Source organism: Vigna angularis, chromosome 3, assembly GCF_016808095.1.
Source record: "Vigna angularis cultivar LongXiaoDou No.4 chromosome 3, ASM1680809v1, whole genome shotgun sequence".
NCBI lineage: Eukaryota > Viridiplantae > Streptophyta > Magnoliopsida > Fabales > Fabaceae > Vigna > Vigna angularis.
Genome location: NC_068972.1, coordinates 3502131 through 3521041, shown reverse-complemented (window position 1 = coordinate 3521041; position 18911 = coordinate 3502131). Strand labels below are relative to the sequence as shown.

The following is an 18911-nucleotide window of genomic DNA, read 5'->3' as shown; positions in this document are numbered from 1 at the left end:
TATATATATATATATATATATATATATATATATATATATATATATATATATATATATATATATATATATATAATATATATATATATATATATATATATATAATATATATATATATATATAAAATGAGGTGTGATTTATTTTAAATACATATATTTATTAAATTTTATAAAAATGTTTATTAATTAAAGATATTTTTACAATAATATAACTACTTCAACGAAAAAAATATTTTTACACACATATAGCACACTGTTAAAGAATTTAAATAATAATTAATTTTAATAATTTAAAATAATTAGTAATTTTAGTGAGTAATTTAAATGCTAATTTATAAATTAAAAATTATTAATAACTAAAATATATTTTATTATTAATCAAAATTATAATTAATTTTTAAATTATTAAGTAAAATAGATTTTATTATGAATTAATATTTAAATTAGTCATTAACATTAGTTATCAAGATTTTGACTCAACAAATTAATCTCTTATCTTTATTTAAAAAGTTAGTCTAGAAATTGGTTTTTAAATTTATTTTTTTAACTAAAATTGGTTATTAATTAATAATTTAATTGAAAAATCAAATACTGAACATATGTATTAACATTTTTTTAACAAAATCACCCAAACATGTTTAAAATTCAGTTCTTCAAAAATCAAATTCTAAACTAATACACTAAATGTAAGGTTCTGGAAACTATATGGGCTAGGGGGCCTTATTTTCTGAGGCAGCCAGGCCCAAAGGGCCAAAGGCACCATAACCTTAGAAGGGTTTCTTCATTTTCCCAACTCTTAACTAATTTACAGTTCTCCTTTCTCTCTCTAAACTCAGTTTTCTTCTTCCTTCTCTGCCTTCTCTCTACCCTTACACTCATTTGAACCGTTGAAATTTCAAATAGGTGGTGTTCTTTCGCTCACGGAGTTGAGAGCTTTCCTTCTATCCGATTAGATTTCCATTTGGACGGGTAAGTCAGTTTCTCCGCTTTTTCTTGAACTTAGGGCATGCAACTTTACTGGTTGCATGCTGCTTCTTTTGATTCTCTGTTTATTCTAGCTCTAAGAGCTGTTTTCATCACCATTTAGGTGGTTGTAGGGCACTGTTGGATTCTCACTGTGAGGGGCACGGTTAGGGCACTCTAGTTGAATATACTGTTTGACTTCTAAGTAAGGGGAGCTAGTTATTTTTGTTTGAAATTAATTTATGAGATATATGCATGTTGAATCCTGAATTGGTGTGTTGATTTAAACTGTTATGTACCTGTTGAGTATAAATTGGTTGGTGTGGTGATGCTGGAAATTGTGCATGTAAAAATGTATTGGTTGTAAGTTGTTATGATGAGAATTGGTGACTGTGGTTTTGGTTGGATTGAGCGATATTTCAAATGTGATATGTTTAAGGTTTGGGTTCTGTCAAAGGAGGGTTAGATGGAAGGTAAGGTAAGTATGCACTGTTCTGAGTAAATTGGTAGTAGTCCAGGTCAATTGAGGGGAGGTGACATAGTGATTATGAGTAACAAAGGTCTAGGATGAGTTTACAGCGTTGAAACAATTTAGGGGATCCTTTGTGACTTGTTGAGAGTCTTTCTTTGTTAGTAGGATAGAGGAACCTTAAAAATCTGAGTTGGCACATCCCTGATCATCGAGCAGCCCTGACTTGGTCCAATCAGTTGTGACTAGTCATATGTGCTAGCATCGAAAGCGAGTTAGATACTAGATAAACCCTAATATCTAAAAGAATATCTTATCATGAAGGTTTTGTTTTATTTCATCATTGTTATTATAATTCCTGACCATAATTACTTAATGAATAACTTTTAATAATTTTTTAGAGAAAAAAAGGTATTTATTTTATTAAAATTCATTTAAATGTAATAAACTAATTAATAATGTCATAAATTTGAATGTTTAAAAATTAATTACAAAACTATAATTTAAATAATAATTATATTTAATAAAAAACAGTAATTACTAATAAAATTTACAATATATAAATTCTTAAAAAATGTAACAATTAGTATAATATATTTATAAGTAATATAACGTGTTTTACAATAAAATAAAATAAAATTCTATTTTCTTATAAACATTACAAAAAAAGTGACGTAGCATTTCAGGAAATTTAAAGTTCAATTAAAAGTTACTTTTCAGTCATAATTATATGTTTTATAAAAAAATACTATTTGTATTTATTTAGTATTATTTACACATTTAGTTTTCAGCTTCAATTCCTTGGTAATATTTTGAGTTATTGTCCAACCTAACAATCATGAAGGAATGAGGAAGAATACATACAAAAACTATCATGGTAAGGGAAAGAGAGTACATTCAAACTTAATGTTAAGATGAAGAAATCTTCATAAATTACATTTATCTGGTCTCACTCTCTTTTAACATTAAATAATTCTACTGTTCTTATCTTAAAAGGTAAAGAATGTACAACTTTTGGTATATTTGAATCAGTTTGTTAACATTTATTTTAGTTCATAATTATACCAACTAACTGAGCAATAAATAAATACAGATATTTATTAATAAAAAACTTTTGAACCAATTAATATTATTTTTAATCTGTTACATCAACTTCGAGGCTTCTGAATGGACTTTTATAGGGTCGGTGTGTGTTTCCATGTCTGTGACATAGGTTAAATGAAAGCTGCGATGTATTGTATTGTCATTTTCTCATAACTTCTTCACTTAAATGATAAAATATTGATGAGAAAATTAATGTTCTTTTTCTCTCACTCACAGAAGTTGACTTGCCTTAGATACAATAGCAAGGACGAGGATTTTTTAAAATAAATTAAAATATTTTTTAATCTATCAAATTTATCATAATATCATTAAATTATACATTTTTTTTTTCTTATTTTTTCTTATCTTTTATTTAATTCAAACAATCTTACTTTTATTTTATTTTTTTCTCAAACGCACTTCCTTCATTCCACCCCGATGATTCATCTTTAGAGACATCCTGAATCTAAATGATTAGACATTATGACTTTCTGGATTTTAGTCATCAGGTTTCATAATTTGTTTTAAAATTTTATACTTTCCATACTTTTTTTACGAGTAGCCGTTATTTTTTATGGATTTTTTATTTAATTATTTTAAATTTACTGAATATAAAACTTTTATCTTATTTTCAGTTTTATTAAAAAAATTATCTGTATTCATCTTGTTTTGAATATTAATTAAATAATCATTTTTCAAAATGGAAACCATAATAAATAAAATATTTATTTTATTAAGTATTTAATTATTAAATTATGGCATTAAATAATACTTAAATAAAGGTTAAATAATTATAAAAAATAATAAAACGTATATCTTAAAAGTAAATTACAAAATTAGGAATGAAAGAAAATTTAATATAAATACATTAAATTATCTAATAAATTGAACATATTTTAATATTTAAAACCAAAACTGAGTAGTTTTTTAACAGAAATATATTTCAAAATTTGAATTGTCATTGATTTTTTTTTTCAACAATTATTATAGGAGATATTATTATTTTTTCAACCATTTTAGGTCGAACCAAGAAGCTTGTTGGTATTATAATCAGAGAAATGCATAGTTCTTTTTAAGACGTCCCTACTGGAATTGCATAATAAGTTGTGACGTTTTCTATATAAAATTGATAGAATAAATATTTATGTACCATTGTATAAACCGAGGGATGTATACAATATTATCTATAATAACATATGAGAAGAATTCTCTCGCACGCATTATATTCTTATTCTATTTTTAATTATATTTTAAAACTAAATTTTCTTATAAAAGTATATGAAAAGAATGTACATTTAATGTTCGTATTTTATTTTAATTTATATTTTAAATTGGGAAAGAAATAAATTATGGAAATATTATAAGTGATTACTGTGTAATAATCTGTTATTGTTTTTATAGAATTATCAGTAGTATTGCTTTTTAAATCTCTATTCCAGCGCACGAAGCCAAAATTTAAAATTGAAATTAATGTTAGATAGCGTGTTTTCCTAAACAACAAATGTCGTGTGTTTTCTTGTGCTCTAGACACAATGGTGTTAAATCTTAAACATACCTTCCACCTCACATTCAAAAAAATCACATTGTTTTCACCAACTTGCTAATAGAATTAGTTTATGATTTTTTTTATTAAATATGTTTTTGTTATTCAATTTTTAATGAAAATTAGAATTAATATTTTTTTAAACTTTAAACAGATTTAGTTTTTATCTTTAAATTTATGTGAATTTAAATTTTATAACCAAATTTTATTAACATTATATTTGGTTTTAAAAGTATTTCTTAATTAACATTGAAAAAAATGTGTAAATAATATAAATCATTTAAATATTATCATGAAATACATTGCAAACGTTTAATGAACTTAACAACATTTAATTAAAAAGATTAAATTTATATATTTATAAAGTTGAACAAACTAAATTAGACTAAAATTATAAAAAAAAAATAAAAACTAATTGTAATTTTTACTTTTTGTTATAAAAGTGTTTATTGGAAAATTTTGTCACATATGAGCATTGAGTGCCTTTCGTACTGTGTAGTTGTGATTTGAACGAAAATAGCTTATGTGGACCAAAATAGAGTCGAATGACACGCAGTGAAACTTGTTTTTGTTGTGATGTGAAGGTATCAACGTCAATGTCTTGCGTAAAAGGATGGTCATTTGAATAGTCGTTTGGAGGTGTGAATAGTAATGTCATAATGAACAAATGAGATGAGAGGAGAATATACAAAATAAAAAAAAAAAACTAAGATAACAATAAAAAAAAATCAACGCATATATTTTACTACTCTGTTTATTTTAAGTTTCGACTTTTTCTATTATTCTTTCCCATTCTATTTTAATTTTCACTGAAAAGTTAAGCAGCACATTATTCTTTATCTGGTCCCGAGTATAATAGGTACAGCCAGTAGAAGTCTTTTGTAGTTTTCTATAACTTATACATGATAAGATTATGTTTGGTGTGTTTCACACAGCCACATTTCCATGACCCATCAATGAACAGCATTCATATTTTGGAAATGAGATAGTTTATAAAAGCTTGCTTTCAATAATGTCCATCTATTTCTCTTCATAATTCATGTTGTTAAAACTATATAATATATTTTCTTTATTTCTCAATGAAATATGAATCATTTATATAATATTATTTTAAATAAATATATCTTTTTGAAGATTTTCTAGAGTTATACAAATTTAAATGTTTTTATTTTATTTATAATCTATATCATTATTAAAGTAAACTTTTACGGACCAAAACTTTTTAAAAACTTTGTATTCATAATTTTAATAATATACATTTACATTTTAAAGCATAATTACAGAGAAACACTACAAACAAACAAGAAACGTGTGAAACGTTACATAGAAATACTACAAACGAGATACGTGTGAAAATTCTGTCAAATAATGTAAGTAACAAGGACAACCACGTAACCAAGATGTTGACTATATTATTACACACAAAAAATTATATCAAAATTTATTTAGTTTCATGCATGACAATGAAATCATGAGATTTACTTTACACGTAATGAAATTTGATTTTATAAAAATCTAAATGTTTGGTTGTCGTTGAATATAACCAATTTTTCTTTAAAATATCAACTTGATTTGAAATGGCATAGTTTAGTATTAAGTTAAGACATCTACATTTAAGTTTTTTATAAAACGAAAATATCTAAACATAATTTTTAAAACACTATCAATTTTGACCAAAATTAATGTTGTAAAGGTCTTTCTAAACATGTGGCTTGAGGAAACCTCTTGTCCTAGTAAAATCGAATCTGGTTTAGGTTAAAGATCTTCAACCGCAAGAGAAAATGCAATTTTAGCTGAAAAAAACGAAGTTCAAATCTGAAGAGAAAAAACGAATAATTTTTCGGATTCAACACTTTCTCGCATAAAATCAATTTGATTAGAAGTTTTTTTAAATTCAATTAAATCATTGTTTTTTAAATTTAATTTTTTGAGACATGGTTTTTTGAGAATTATAATTTATGGAAATTCCATGAGATTGATTGTTAGAAACAATAAATGCAGAGACAATCTGGTACTAAGTTATATATGAGTGAGCCAAGTTAATTAACTTTTGCTTTCATTTATGAGGACGGGACATTTAATAATTTATTTATCTATTCCACCCAGAATACTTTCTTCATGAAGCATCAATTATTGATACTAACAGCTCCACGTTCTTTTATGTCTTTGAGAAACGCATCAAGATTCCTGGCAGATGAACCATTCGCAGCCACTGCGACCTCTGCAGCCTTCTTCCACTTGAACGCGTTTTGCTTTAACTCCTCTGCTTTTGGCCCTACCGTTGCTTCCAATAAGCGCTTCTTCACCTCGTCTCTGCTCACCAGTTTCTTTTCAGCCTGCCCATAACCCAGTTTAATGGCCACCCCATAAACATCCACCAAGAACTTTGCATTTGTCACCTGATCACCCCATGCTGGAAATGTCAACATCGGCACTCCCAATGCCACACCTTCCATCGAAGAATTCCAGCCACAGTGTGTCACAAAACATGCCACCGAACCATGACCCAACACTTCCTCTTGTGGGCTCCACTGCACAACTTTGCCCTTCTCTCTCGTATCCTCCAAGAACCCATCAGGAAGAACGTAGGGCGGAAGCCCAAACTCCTTAACAGGTGGTTTCAGAACCCACAAAAACGAGACCTGAGAGTCCAATAATCCATGTGCAATTTCCGTCACTTGTTCTTGCGGCAGACACACGATACTCCCGAAGGAGATGTACACCACAGATGCCTCTGCCCTTGAGTTCAACCACTCCATGCAATCATCACTCTTCCAAAAATCACCACGGATATCACTTGTGTCTGTTGCTGTTGGGATCTTGAACAAAGGACCAATGGGTCTTATATCCACAAACTCTGAAAGATACTTTATGTAATCACTTTCTAGTTCCTCGAAACTATCCACCAGCACACAGAATGGCTTGGATAAGTTCTTAAACTGTTCCAGTATGACTGTCCCTAGAGCTGGATATGGACTAAAAGGATGCAGAAAGTCCGGAACTTCATTGTACTTAAGGACTACAGAAGGCAATTGAACATCAAGATAAGGATCGGCATGAGAAGGAAAAGGTAGCAGTTTGTGGAAATAACTATAATAAGCTGTTAAGACAGCAGCAGATTGAACCCATAAGACGGAAGAAGGAATACCATGGTCGGCAGCTACATCACAAACCCATGGAACAAAGGGGTTGTTTATGATGCATGAAATAGGGTGGTTTGCCTCGGCATGCTCCCTGATGACTTGGGAAACATATTGTCTCCCAAAATGCTCAACCTGAGCACTGAAGTCAGTGAGACTTCTCATCTTGGAACCATCAGCATCAACATCCTTCATGCCACCATCTTCAAAGAATTCGAACTTGAGAAAACCATCGCCGATTGGAGTGACTGATTTGTGAGTGATGTTGTTCGTAGTTCGCATTTGTTTGCCAGCGATTTCTGTGGTGGAGAAGGTTACAAACAAACCATTAGCAGCAAGGAACTTGGCAAGTCTAAGGAAAGGGTTTATATGACCTTGTCCTGGGTAGGAGACCATGAGCACGTGAATGGTATCTTCGGAGTCCATTCTTCACTCAGTTTTTGTATTCCTTAGTGTATACAGCTGTAGCACCCAGCTACTAAATAGGAGGAAAAAGTGGTACAGGTGGCCTGCTGGCTAACACCCATCTGCAACACGGTGTTAATACACAGGCACCTTATCTAGAGAAGTAAAGTATATTATTTTTTTTAGAGAAGTGATACATAAGATACTTTTACTAGGATATAAGAATAAAATTATCGTGTAAAATTTTATATATTTTTTTAAAATGAAAATAATATCGAATGAATGTAAAAAATTTAGATGTATTAAATAATTATTTTTTTTACTTTTTAATGATGCTGAAAGGATGTAGAATGGTAAGGGCCAAGACATTTACGTTCATTTAAGAAAAAGACTATATAAAAAATAGTTATTTAAAATACACTTTTAAAAAATGTAAAAAGTAGAAAAGAGAATAATATAAAATAAATATATATATTTTTGTTAAAGTATATATATATATATATATATATATATATATATACATATATATATATATATTTTAAATTATACTTTTAATGTTTTTTTATATTTTTTTTAATGTTTTTTTATAATACTTTACTAATTTGAAAATTATTTGAGTTATATTTATTATATTATTAAGAAAGTATTTTATCATTTATTTTATACATTAATATTATTTTCATTTTATTAATAATATTTTTAAGTGATAGTTTACACAGTACAGAAAGTAATTTTAATAAAAATTAAAAGATAATTATTTTTGTAATGTATTAATAAATATAATTAAAATTTTGATATGATTTTGAATATTTAAAAAATTGTTACATCGGAATAGTTTTTAAATGATTTTAATTAATTTCTGTATTTAAGTATTTTTTTAATAAAGTAGCATTACATTGTTTTATATATGATAATAATATAGTGATAAGTGTATGTTACGTGGTTTTTTTAGAAGTGTTTAATGTTTTCTTAAGTAATATCTAGCTCATAAAATTATGTAAGATTTTTAAATATAATTTATTATTAGGGATGAGAAAGGTTAAGCTTGGCGCCAGTCTCGTGGGTTAATCGGGCAATTCTTTTATTTGAAAAGCTTTGACCCACTCTAGAAACGTGTTGAATGAGCTCCTTGTACGAGCAAATGAAAGTCTCATTTTCATTCGAGGTTTTCACATTATGTAGTCTATTTTTCATTTTTCGGTAACTCTTATCTTCATATTCACTAATATCTAGGGGTGGGCAAAGCATACTATATTGTACTGTAAACTATAAACTAGTTTAAGAAAACTCAAGCTTGAGAATTCTACCTGTCCATGAAAATGCCCACAATCAAAACTAAGAACAATCTGACACCTTATAAGTCAACAACACTCGGTGGCGAGCTGTCACGCTTGAACACAATTTTTTCATTGTTAAAAACGAGAATACAACAATCCTTGGACAACCTTTTAGCACAGTATTTAGCTACAAAGGTAGATTACCTGATTTTATGCAGACCATGAGTTGTTCCGACCACAACATGAGTTGAAGAATTTGCTTCTGGAACCAAAATTTTCTTTAATGAACCACGCAATATTTTGAGTTTGAGGTGACCTAACAAAAGAAAAAACAAAAACCATAAATTCAATATGTTTTATTCAAGGACCTCAAAGAAGAGGCACCCCACAAACTTCAAAATTACGCTTTTGTTTACAGTGGGAAGTTTCATTTTTTATGTCCCGCATTTCTACCCGATTTGAAGACAACAGATGGATTTGCATATTCCGTTTATAGAAATTGAAAAAGGTTCACACAAAGATTGAGAAATTATATCTATTTCAAGTTGCAGAATCCTTCATAAGGAGCAATAACAGAGTCAAACGCCTTGACAAGTGAAAGCAGTGAAGATTTCCCGTGTCAATATTCACGTTAAAAAAACAAAAAGCCAAAGCAAAAGAACCCAAAGCAAAAGAAGAAAAAGGAACTGAAATTCCCCAGATACCCTGGTTCCCAAGAACATGCAAAGCAACCACGATGTCACCAGGATGAGCGACTTTGACCAAAGCCCACGTGAGCAATTCCTTGCTGGGGGAGTCCATCTTCACCCCCCACCACCTTGCGGCCACCGGAGCGTCATGGGAGGGCTCTCTGGCAGGAGCCGTGTCATTTTTTACGTTGATCACGACGGCGAGTGACGGCAGCGAACCTCCAACGGCGGCAGCCTCCAACGGTAACAACCTTCAACAGGCAGGCAAGTGAGCTTTGACATAAATTGCAGAAAGCAAACGAGGCCTGGATGAGAAAAGGAATAGAAAACCTAAATTGCAGTAAACTGTACTGGATATAAAATAAGTTTAATATTTTTAAACTGAACTATCTATCAGTTTAATTAGTTTTTAGTAAATTTAGTTTAAGTTTTTAAGTATAAAAATGTACAGATAAACTATAGTTTCAGTTTTTTAAGTTAACTCTGCCCAGCCCTACTAATATCAGTATCCTCATTCGTAACTCTTATATTCATATTTACTAGTATTAGTATCTCATCATAACTCTTGTGAGACATTACTGTTCCACACCTAAAAAACATAATTCAGTGAAATACAAACAAGGTATAAGAGATAAATCTCAACAAACACAAACACAACAACGGAAAACTAGGTAGTAAAACAAATAAATACAAGAAAAAAAAATAGAAGCAAAAAGTATTATAGCAAACCAAACCACCAAGATTAACAAGCTGCAAGACGAGGCGGAGTTTCCCCTCTTTTTAACAAGCTGTAAAAAATATTGTATCATGTCTCTTTTTAATATTATTTTTCCTTAAATTATAAATATGACAGGTTGTGGTGGTTATAGTTTGTCATATTTTATTTCGTAGATTTATTTTATTAAAATATGAGAGAGAGTGTGTGTTATAATAGAGACCACCAATTATTGGTTGTCTGTTATTTGACTAATTGAATACTTATTTATATATATATATATATATATATATATATAAATATAAATAGAGGAGTAAAAATTTTTGTTTTTCATAAATTAAAATTAGCTTAAACGTTATTATCTTTTCAAATATATATTTTCATTAAAATAATTATCTTATTAATTTCATTCTATTGATAATATTTTATAAATTAAACGTTATTATTTATTTAATTATTTCTAAAACTTACTATTTTGATAAACTAAAATAATTATTTATAACAAAAAATTATTTATAAAATTAATAAAAATTATTTATATTCATTTTTATAATTATAATAATAATGATCTTTTTAATTTTTTTTTTCAAAAAAAAACTCAAACATATATATATATATATATATATATATTTGATTTTTGATTGACATAATGATAGATAGAGATATATATATATCCTTCAAGTCACAAGCTTTATAAATGGAACAATCAGTATCTATACATCACATCCACTGAGGCATAAAAAGTACATCACATCCAATGAGGCATGAAAAGTAAATGGAACAATGATTAAGGTGATGTGTTTTTTTAAAAAAAAAATTGATAAAAAGAAAGGCCCATGGGCTAGCTCTAACCCATAGGACTTTGGGGATATTCAGCCCTGTGGGCTTTTTTAATAAAAGATTTTTTTGGTCCTGTGGATTTTTTTGGCCCCAACCCATGTGGTCTAGGGCCAATCCCTATGATGGGAGCTTAATTGACGGGTCTAATCATAACTCCTATGACACATTACCGTCCACACCTGAAAAACAAATTCAATGAAACACAAATAAGATATAAGAGATAAATCTCAATAAACACAAATGCAACGGAAAACTAGATAGTAAAACAAATAAATACAAGAAAAAGAAAAAGAAGTAAAAAATATTGAAAAATATTTTTTTAACAATTTTTTTTGACAACTTTCTTATCACCGTTTATGTGGTAATTTGTGACTGGTTCGTTTTAAATATACGAATCAATAAAATGATAACACATTGTGTATTTTTTTTAACAACTTTTTTTGACAATTTTTTTACAATTGTTTATATAGTAGTTTGTGATTAGTCCGTTTTAAATATACATACCAAATAAAATAGTGACACGTAATCTATTATCTAAAAATTATTAATGTATCATTCTCCCTGACCGAATTATTTCAACTTTCTATGTTTAACTAGTCAGGGGACACAGTATATTGTTTACCACCAAATAATCTTACCGACTTGAAAATATAATACACATGTTTTAGAAGATGACACAAAAATTTTCATGTAAAAAAAGAACTAATAATATTAGTCATAACTGACTAAATCTCATAATTTCTAAACTGAGAATAGAACGCATTTTGGAAGAAAAAGAAAAACCAAAATTGCATAAAAATATAGAAAAAAAAACATATTTAATTCTAAGTTTTTCTAAAATAAATAGTGAGGATGAGTTTCATATTCATTGGGAGGCGTCGTGCTTTTTTAAGGAGGACATATTAGGAAGGAAGAACCAATATTATTTCAACTAATTATTTTGTATAATTTAAGTTTAAAACTGTCATATTACAAGACGTTTTTTTCAATAGTTTTCATTTTAATTTCATTTAAGGACTTAAGGTAATCAAATATGAATTATTTTATGTGACACAAAAAAATAATTGTATAATAAGTGTAGACAAAATTAAGGTATATGTGAATAATTACTCACTTTTTTAATTGTGATTTTTTCTTTTTTCAAAAGAAAAGTGTAAGTTCCAACGGTTTTATCTTTTGATTCGTACCATCTAATTGTTTGAAACTGTATTAAATAAATTAAATGGATGACGTTGTGTATAGTACGCATTGCTGTGAGAAATTACTGAAGCTAAAAATTAGACGACAAAAAGTAAAATTATAATTTTGTAACTGAAGAAAATTACAATGACAAAGAAACCATATTATCATAGTATTGGCGTAATAATGAAGATTAGAGAATAACATTAAAACTTGAATTATGCAAACTAAGTCTTGAATATGTGAAAGTAATCCAACTACAAAAGTGAAGCAAACGGAGCATGGAAATAAGTAAGATTTGGTTATTTTTGTGCTCGGAAATGCCTCAGCAGTTTAAGAACAAATGGTGCGAAGCAGCCACACATTATACATAGCCATGCTGACCCATTGGAAATCCTGTCATCGCTTGGTACAAGGTTAAGCATGGATCCACTGTAGTTGAATGACATGCAAAATGACAACACAGACAAAAGATATTCCCCAGGAAAGCCAGACGTTAGCCAAATGATCATATAAAAAGAGGTATAATATCCAATGCTGTTGCCCAGAATAAACAACAAAAATGTTGTTTTTTGATTTTGTAGCCAGGATGGATTTTCCAGCACCGTATTGGTGTGTGTCTTCCTGCCACACTCCTCCAGGGGGACTAAGCACAGCCTGATAGGTTGCTGTGATCATAAGTGCAGCTACGGTTACCAGTATAGTACGCACATGATTTGTAGAATCCCTGTTAGGTTTGTATGCAAATAACTCCTCAAATTCTTCAGTTGTTTTAGGTAGATTTGATTCTTCATCAGTGCAGTTCCTTGGAGGAACATGGGTTTCATGAACGATCTCCACTTCGAAAGGTTGCCTTATTCTACCAGCTTCATTCTCATTCTCAATGTCCTTTCCACTCTTAGCTCCTGCTTTCACAAGGCTTCTATAAATTTCTAAATCACCGGCTTCGCTTTGGAATACCGTAAGAACATCCAGAGGGGTCATTCCTCTCTCGTTCACCGAATTCACCACCATCACTTCTTTCGCAACATCATCCTCAACCAACAACAGATCAACTATCTGCGCTCCAAATTCTACTAATTATATATGCTCTAACATCATTCAATATCAATTATGCTAATGATTTAGATTATTATTTTATTCAGAATTCTGGCATCAAAGTAATATTACTATAAATTTTTATGCTTTATTCTTTATGTAAATGATCTTAAATCTCTTGAATCAGATACCTGGTATTGCTTCCTTGACGCAGCGAGATGCAAGACAGTATTTGCTTGGTTGTCTTTGTCATTCAACACTTCTCCTTCTATCTTCCATCCCTTTGCGTGTTCCAACAGCAACTTAACTGCATCAAAGTGGTTGTTTTTTACCGCAATATGAAGCGGAGTTTCCCCTCTGGCCGTTTTGCTTTGAACAGTGAGTGGAGCAGCAGAGAGCAACGCCGTCATAACATGGATCCTTCCTTTGACAGAGGCACAGTGGAGAGGAAGGGTTCCCTCCCTCCCCTGAATGTCACACGGTTGTTTTGTAATTTTATTTTAAAAATATATAAAATATATATTTTTTAATATTTGCCGGTAATCAAAATATACATTTATTAGTTGTTACTAGAAATTGGTTTAAGATTGGTGCATTAGAATTAAATTTGTTTAGTTCATTAAATTGTTTTGAGAACTGTGATTTAATGCCTTTAATTGATCTTGTGCAAAAGACGAAGCATTATTATATTTTAGAAATTAGCAACTCAAATTTTTGGCTTTTGATAACTGTTTATTTATTACATTAATTTAGTAACTGTCATTTTATATTTTTTTTTTCTCAATGCATATATTTTGTTATTGGTTTTTATAATATATAGATCTTTGGGATTTTTTTAGGGTAAAGCACGAGTAGATGAATATAATTTACCATTTGATACGAAGTAAGAGAATGTGAATCGTCAATATTTATAGGCATTATTTATATATTTAGATTACATGTTAAAGTTGGGTATATGTGGTATAATAAATATTTTTTTTCTTAAAAGATTGACAATTTGAGGTTTTAGTTTCATTAAAGTGATGATTTTAGAATTTAGTACTATTATAATACTAAAAGAATATAAATGATAAAATAATTTTATTTTGATTTGTGATTGGGTGTTTTATTATTTTATTTTTCGGAAGTTGTGTTTTTCTCTATGGGAGATATTAAATATATGTGAAAATGTTTTCTATAAGTGAAAATTTTGGAATTTATTGCTTATTTAACTATTTATCATAAGTGGTTATAACATGTGATATATAAATGAACATTGGTATGAAGTGAATTGTTAATAATTAAATTTTATTTTATTGAGATAAACTGTTATGCGGTGAATTTTGATATCAAATTAGTTATGAATAATTATTAAAAGTTGAATTTGTTACCTAGTTTATTTTATAATAAGTGGTAAGGTACGTGGTTTCCTAAAATTATATTAGATGTCATATTAAATAATATAATTGTTATTTAAAATTGCAAAATAATTTGGGTTTATTAAGTCATAATGATGTGATAATCGAATATGTTACATCAAGTTTTGTGAAGTTATAAATGTTTGTATGGTATATATCTTTTTATGAGTGTAATTTTTAGGGACGAAAATTCTTTTGAGGTGGAGTGAATGTAAGATCCGAGAAAATGTAGAATTTATAAATAAGATTTGAGTATGTTTTATTAAAATTTGCATGAGTTCATAGGGTGTTGTGTAGCTTAGTTGGTATGCAAGTCTTGAATAAAATATAAAATTCTATGTTATTTATTTATTTTGTGGATATAAGTGTATCACATGTTATTGTATGGTTGTTAAATTTATTATGTTCTATATTTTTAATGTGATGTGTTGGTCTATTGGTAGAGATGTGTGTTTTGGATTGAATAGATATGAGTTCAAATACTAGGAAGAAAGGTTTATGTGAAACCTTTGTTTGAATTTTTAGAAAAAAATAAAAGAGCACTACTTAGGTGATTTCTTTTAGTGTAACATTTGAGAGAAAGGAAGATAGAGCACTGTGAGACACAAAGATTGAAGAGGAGAAAATATTTTTAAAAGATAACATAAACGTACATCTGTGGTTGATTGATCTTCAATCTTAAAATTTTATAATTGACTAAGGTAGGAGAAACTTATCTTTATTTTATTGTATGATAAATTTGGGAATATCTTTGATTTTCTTTAGAAGTATGGGAGCTTACCTTTTGTTTTATGGTATGATGAATGTGAATGTATGCATAATTTTCTTTGGTTCAATTAATTGTTATGTAATTGTAATTTAATTTGAATGTTTTAGATCATGATTAATGATTAATGTTGTGACGTGGATGAATGAATATGGAATTTTGATCAATTACTGTAAATCAATTAACATCGGGTATCATTCTATTACTACATAAATGGAATGCACGTAATTAAGATCAAAATGAGGGTTTAGGGGTTTCTTTAAACCCACGGTTGATTAGGTTTAGAGTGTTGTTATTAAAAGTTTTCTTGAACCTTAATCAGAGTGCAAATTAGTTGTTTTTCCTAAAGCCCAGACTTTGTTCTCTTTTCTCTTCTGATTCTAAGTGGGCTGAATCAGTGGAACCGACTTAAGGGTCCAGCCTTATTCTTTTCGAGGGGTCATGCTCTCATTTGCCAATTCAGTCTTTCTGTTCCCTTGGACGCGTTGGCCAGAAGCTCGAAGCTTCTTCCCTTTCTTTTCCCCCTTCTCGCGGGCACGGTCAGCGAGAGTGCTGTGATGGAGGTGAGTGGCCAACGACGGTGCGGCAAGGTCGCGGCGAGGCGCGGTGGAAGCGTCCTGCAGCGGCGGCACTTCTGCGAGGGTTCAAACTCCGGCTTCTTTGATGGCGACGGCGCGGTTGAGTCACGATCTGGGCAGAGTTTCTTCATCGCACAACTCCGGGAGAGTTTCTCTTCCTCTTCCGCCATGGAACGTGCTCACGGTGCTAGGGAGAGATTTCTTTTCCTTCCTTTACTTCGTTCTGGTTCGCGGCGTGGTGGTTTTCGGCGTGAAGCAGAGGAGGGTCATGAACTGGGAATTTTGAGAATTTGGGGTTTGCTGAATTAGGAAAAAATTTGGATTGTTCCTCTGTTCTTTCTTGCTGGTCTTGGATTATGTGTTTGGGTCTGGGTTTCACAAATTTTGGGGTTAGGGTTACGATTGTGAAGGTTAGGGTTCTGAATTGGGGAAATTTCTTTTGGGTTCTGATGCTCGCTGTCTCTGATCTGTGGTGGCTGTGGTGGTTGCGCCAGCGGAGCAACCATGGGAGGTCGCGGCGTTGTTGCGGCTAGGGTTTGCGGTAGCAATCAGTGTTGGGCTTGGCCTATAGGCCAGCGTAGGAATTCTGTTTTGGGCTGGCAGATTGAAGAGGGGTGTTGCTCCCTCCACCACCACACCTTTTTTCTTTCACTTTTTAGGGTTATTACTTTTTAATTTTATCCATTCAGAAACTATTTTATTAATAATTTATTCTAATATGGTACATGACTAAAATACTTTTCTTTCATTTTAACATTATATTTCTTTTTCTTTTACTTTCATTTTTCTCTTACTTTCGTCGTTGTGAGATACTATAAGTTACAAAAGGTTGGTGGTGGTGGATAGAATTATTAAGTAGTTTTCTTCTTGTGGTGTAGTGTTTTCTCGTATTTCTTCATGCTGGTTGATGCTTTGGACGTTCTTTGATGTTCCTCACACCACAGCGGTGACACTCTTTCACATCACGGTGGCAATGGGAACTTTCAAACCAAAAACAAACTGGGAAGAAAAAGGAACGAAAGTGTAGGAGGTGGGGAGGTGAATAGAAAATGGGAAAAGAGAAAGAGAGTTCCGTGCGTGGGTGCTGGGAAAGTAAAATTAGGGTTTCAAATTATTTAAAATAAGATAAAAATAAAAATCTTTTTAACTTAAGGATATGATTGTATTTAAAATAATGTGGGGAGGTGAAGAAAGTATAGGGTGGTGGTGGAAGGAGCAACACCCGTTCATTTATTAGTGACTTGTTTTGGTTTGGTTTGAATTTGGGGCAGATTTGAAATCAAAATTGTAGAGACACAAAACTAAAAATAAGAATATGAGAATTTAAAATAAAAGATTATGTTTCAAAAATTAAAGCAGTGGAAAATAAAATAAATTAATTAACAGCTTACGAAATTGGAAATAAGAAATAAATATTAATTGGTTTTAAAGATGAAAATAATGAGATTATAATCAGTAATTAAAATATTAAATAACTTACTAATTTTAGTTTGATAAAAAAAGAAGAATAATGTGATTATAATCTTTAATTAGATCAATAAATGTTTTATTATTTTTTGTTGTTATTAAATGTTATTTATTTATTTATTTTGATTTATTGTTGAAGTTGAACTCATGAGGTGTTTGTGTTGGTTAATTGGGAATTTGATTTTTATGATTGATTAAAATAATACATGATCTATTATTTTGGACTGACATTGAATTATATTTATTTATTGTTTGTCATCTATTGTTTGACTAGAATCTATGGAGTATATTGTATTTTCGATTGAGACTTTAAATAATGATGAATGAATAAGGTTAGATAGGGAATGAGAGTAGTTGTTTTGTTTAGAAATACAATAAACTTTGACTCATGAGTAGAATGAGTGAGTGTTGGAATGTATTTGAGTGTGTGATTGATGAGCATAAGAGTGAGGGATAGGTCCACTTGCTGTACCTAGTAAATCGTGAGACTATCGACGGGTCAAGATAGCAACTTCCTTTAGCCTCGGAGTGCTCGAGTATTGAGCCTTTTATGTATGGGGGTGATGGTGTTTGCCTTGTTGTGACAGGGAAACATGTTCGTTAGCCAAGTAGGCGGGAATACTCGAGCAAACCTGTAGGAGAGGCTACAGGGGACCTGTGGGGAGGCTACAGGTTTGAGGTAGGGTAACTAATTCTTTTCACTATGGAGTTTATGGTATTGTGGAGGCTCATGGTGTTGTTTATGATGAAGGATTCATGATGAGATTAATTTTGATGAAGGTATATGTGATGATGATTCGTAGTGACGATGTGTTTGGAGACGATGTTGATAAGGATGAAGTTGATGGTATAGTCATGATATAGTTAATGAGGATGTTGATGTTGATCAGGATGTATAAATGATTCTATTAGTAGGATAGCATTGTAGATGATTGATTTGTTATTAAGTTGTGTTTGCTTCCTATGTACATATTTTATTATTATTGGTTGTGCTATGGTAGCTTATCTATATTTGTTTGTGTTTGTGGTTGTGTGTGTTTTGCGATGATCGTATAATTTTTGGTTATACAGTTGCAGATGCTCTAGATGCATGATAGAGACACGAGGGTGGAAAAAAAACTTGTTTTATTTAAAGTTTTTGTACTATAAATGTTAGACAATGTAATCAGATTTATTTTTATTTCATTTTTTATTTTACTAATTCCGGTATTATATAAGTGGATTTCCGCGATGATATTATGATTTTTAAAAATCTTAAATTTTAATCGTAATCGGGATATCCCAAAAATCGGGATGTTACATCTTGTATATGTTGTCCGTTCGGTATATCTTCTTTGCAATGATAATCCTATGGGTGTGAGAGAGG

General features: G+C 30.1%; 2 protein-coding genes and 1 long non-coding RNA gene across 3 annotated transcripts; 1 reads left to right on the top strand and 2 right to left on the bottom strand.

Annotated features, from left to right (window-relative positions):
* The first annotated feature begins 805 nt into the window (after window positions 1-805).
* On the top strand, window positions 806-1376 carry LOC128195916 (uncharacterized). Its single transcript, XR_008247802.1, has 2 exons — window positions 806-965; window positions 1084-1376. It is a non-coding gene; the product is annotated as an uncharacterized LOC128195916 (long non-coding RNA).
* Window positions 1377-6093: 4717 nt separating this feature from the next.
* Window positions 6094-7721, bottom strand: LOC108322566 (gallate 1-beta-glucosyltransferase 84A24). The gene is made up of 2 exons (XM_017554701.2): window positions 7203-7721; window positions 6094-7073 (listed from the first exon to the last, which is right to left on the bottom strand). Exons 1-2 carry the CDS (start codon window positions 7618-7620, stop codon window positions 6181-6183), a joined length of 1311 nt encoding a protein of 436 aa, XP_017410190.2. The 5' UTR covers window positions 7621-7721; the 3' UTR covers window positions 6094-6180.
* A 4852-nt stretch (window positions 7722-12573) lies between these two features.
* Window positions 12574-13794, bottom strand: LOC108322572 (ankyrin repeat-containing protein At2g01680-like). Its single transcript, XM_017554707.2, has 2 exons — window positions 13529-13794; window positions 12574-13358 (listed from the first exon to the last, which is right to left on the bottom strand). The coding sequence occupies exons 1-2, from the start codon at window positions 13745-13747 to the stop codon at window positions 12717-12719; spliced, it is 861 nt and encodes a 286-aa protein (XP_017410196.1). The 5' UTR covers window positions 13748-13794; the 3' UTR covers window positions 12574-12716.
* Window positions 13795-18911: the final 5117 nt, after the last annotated feature.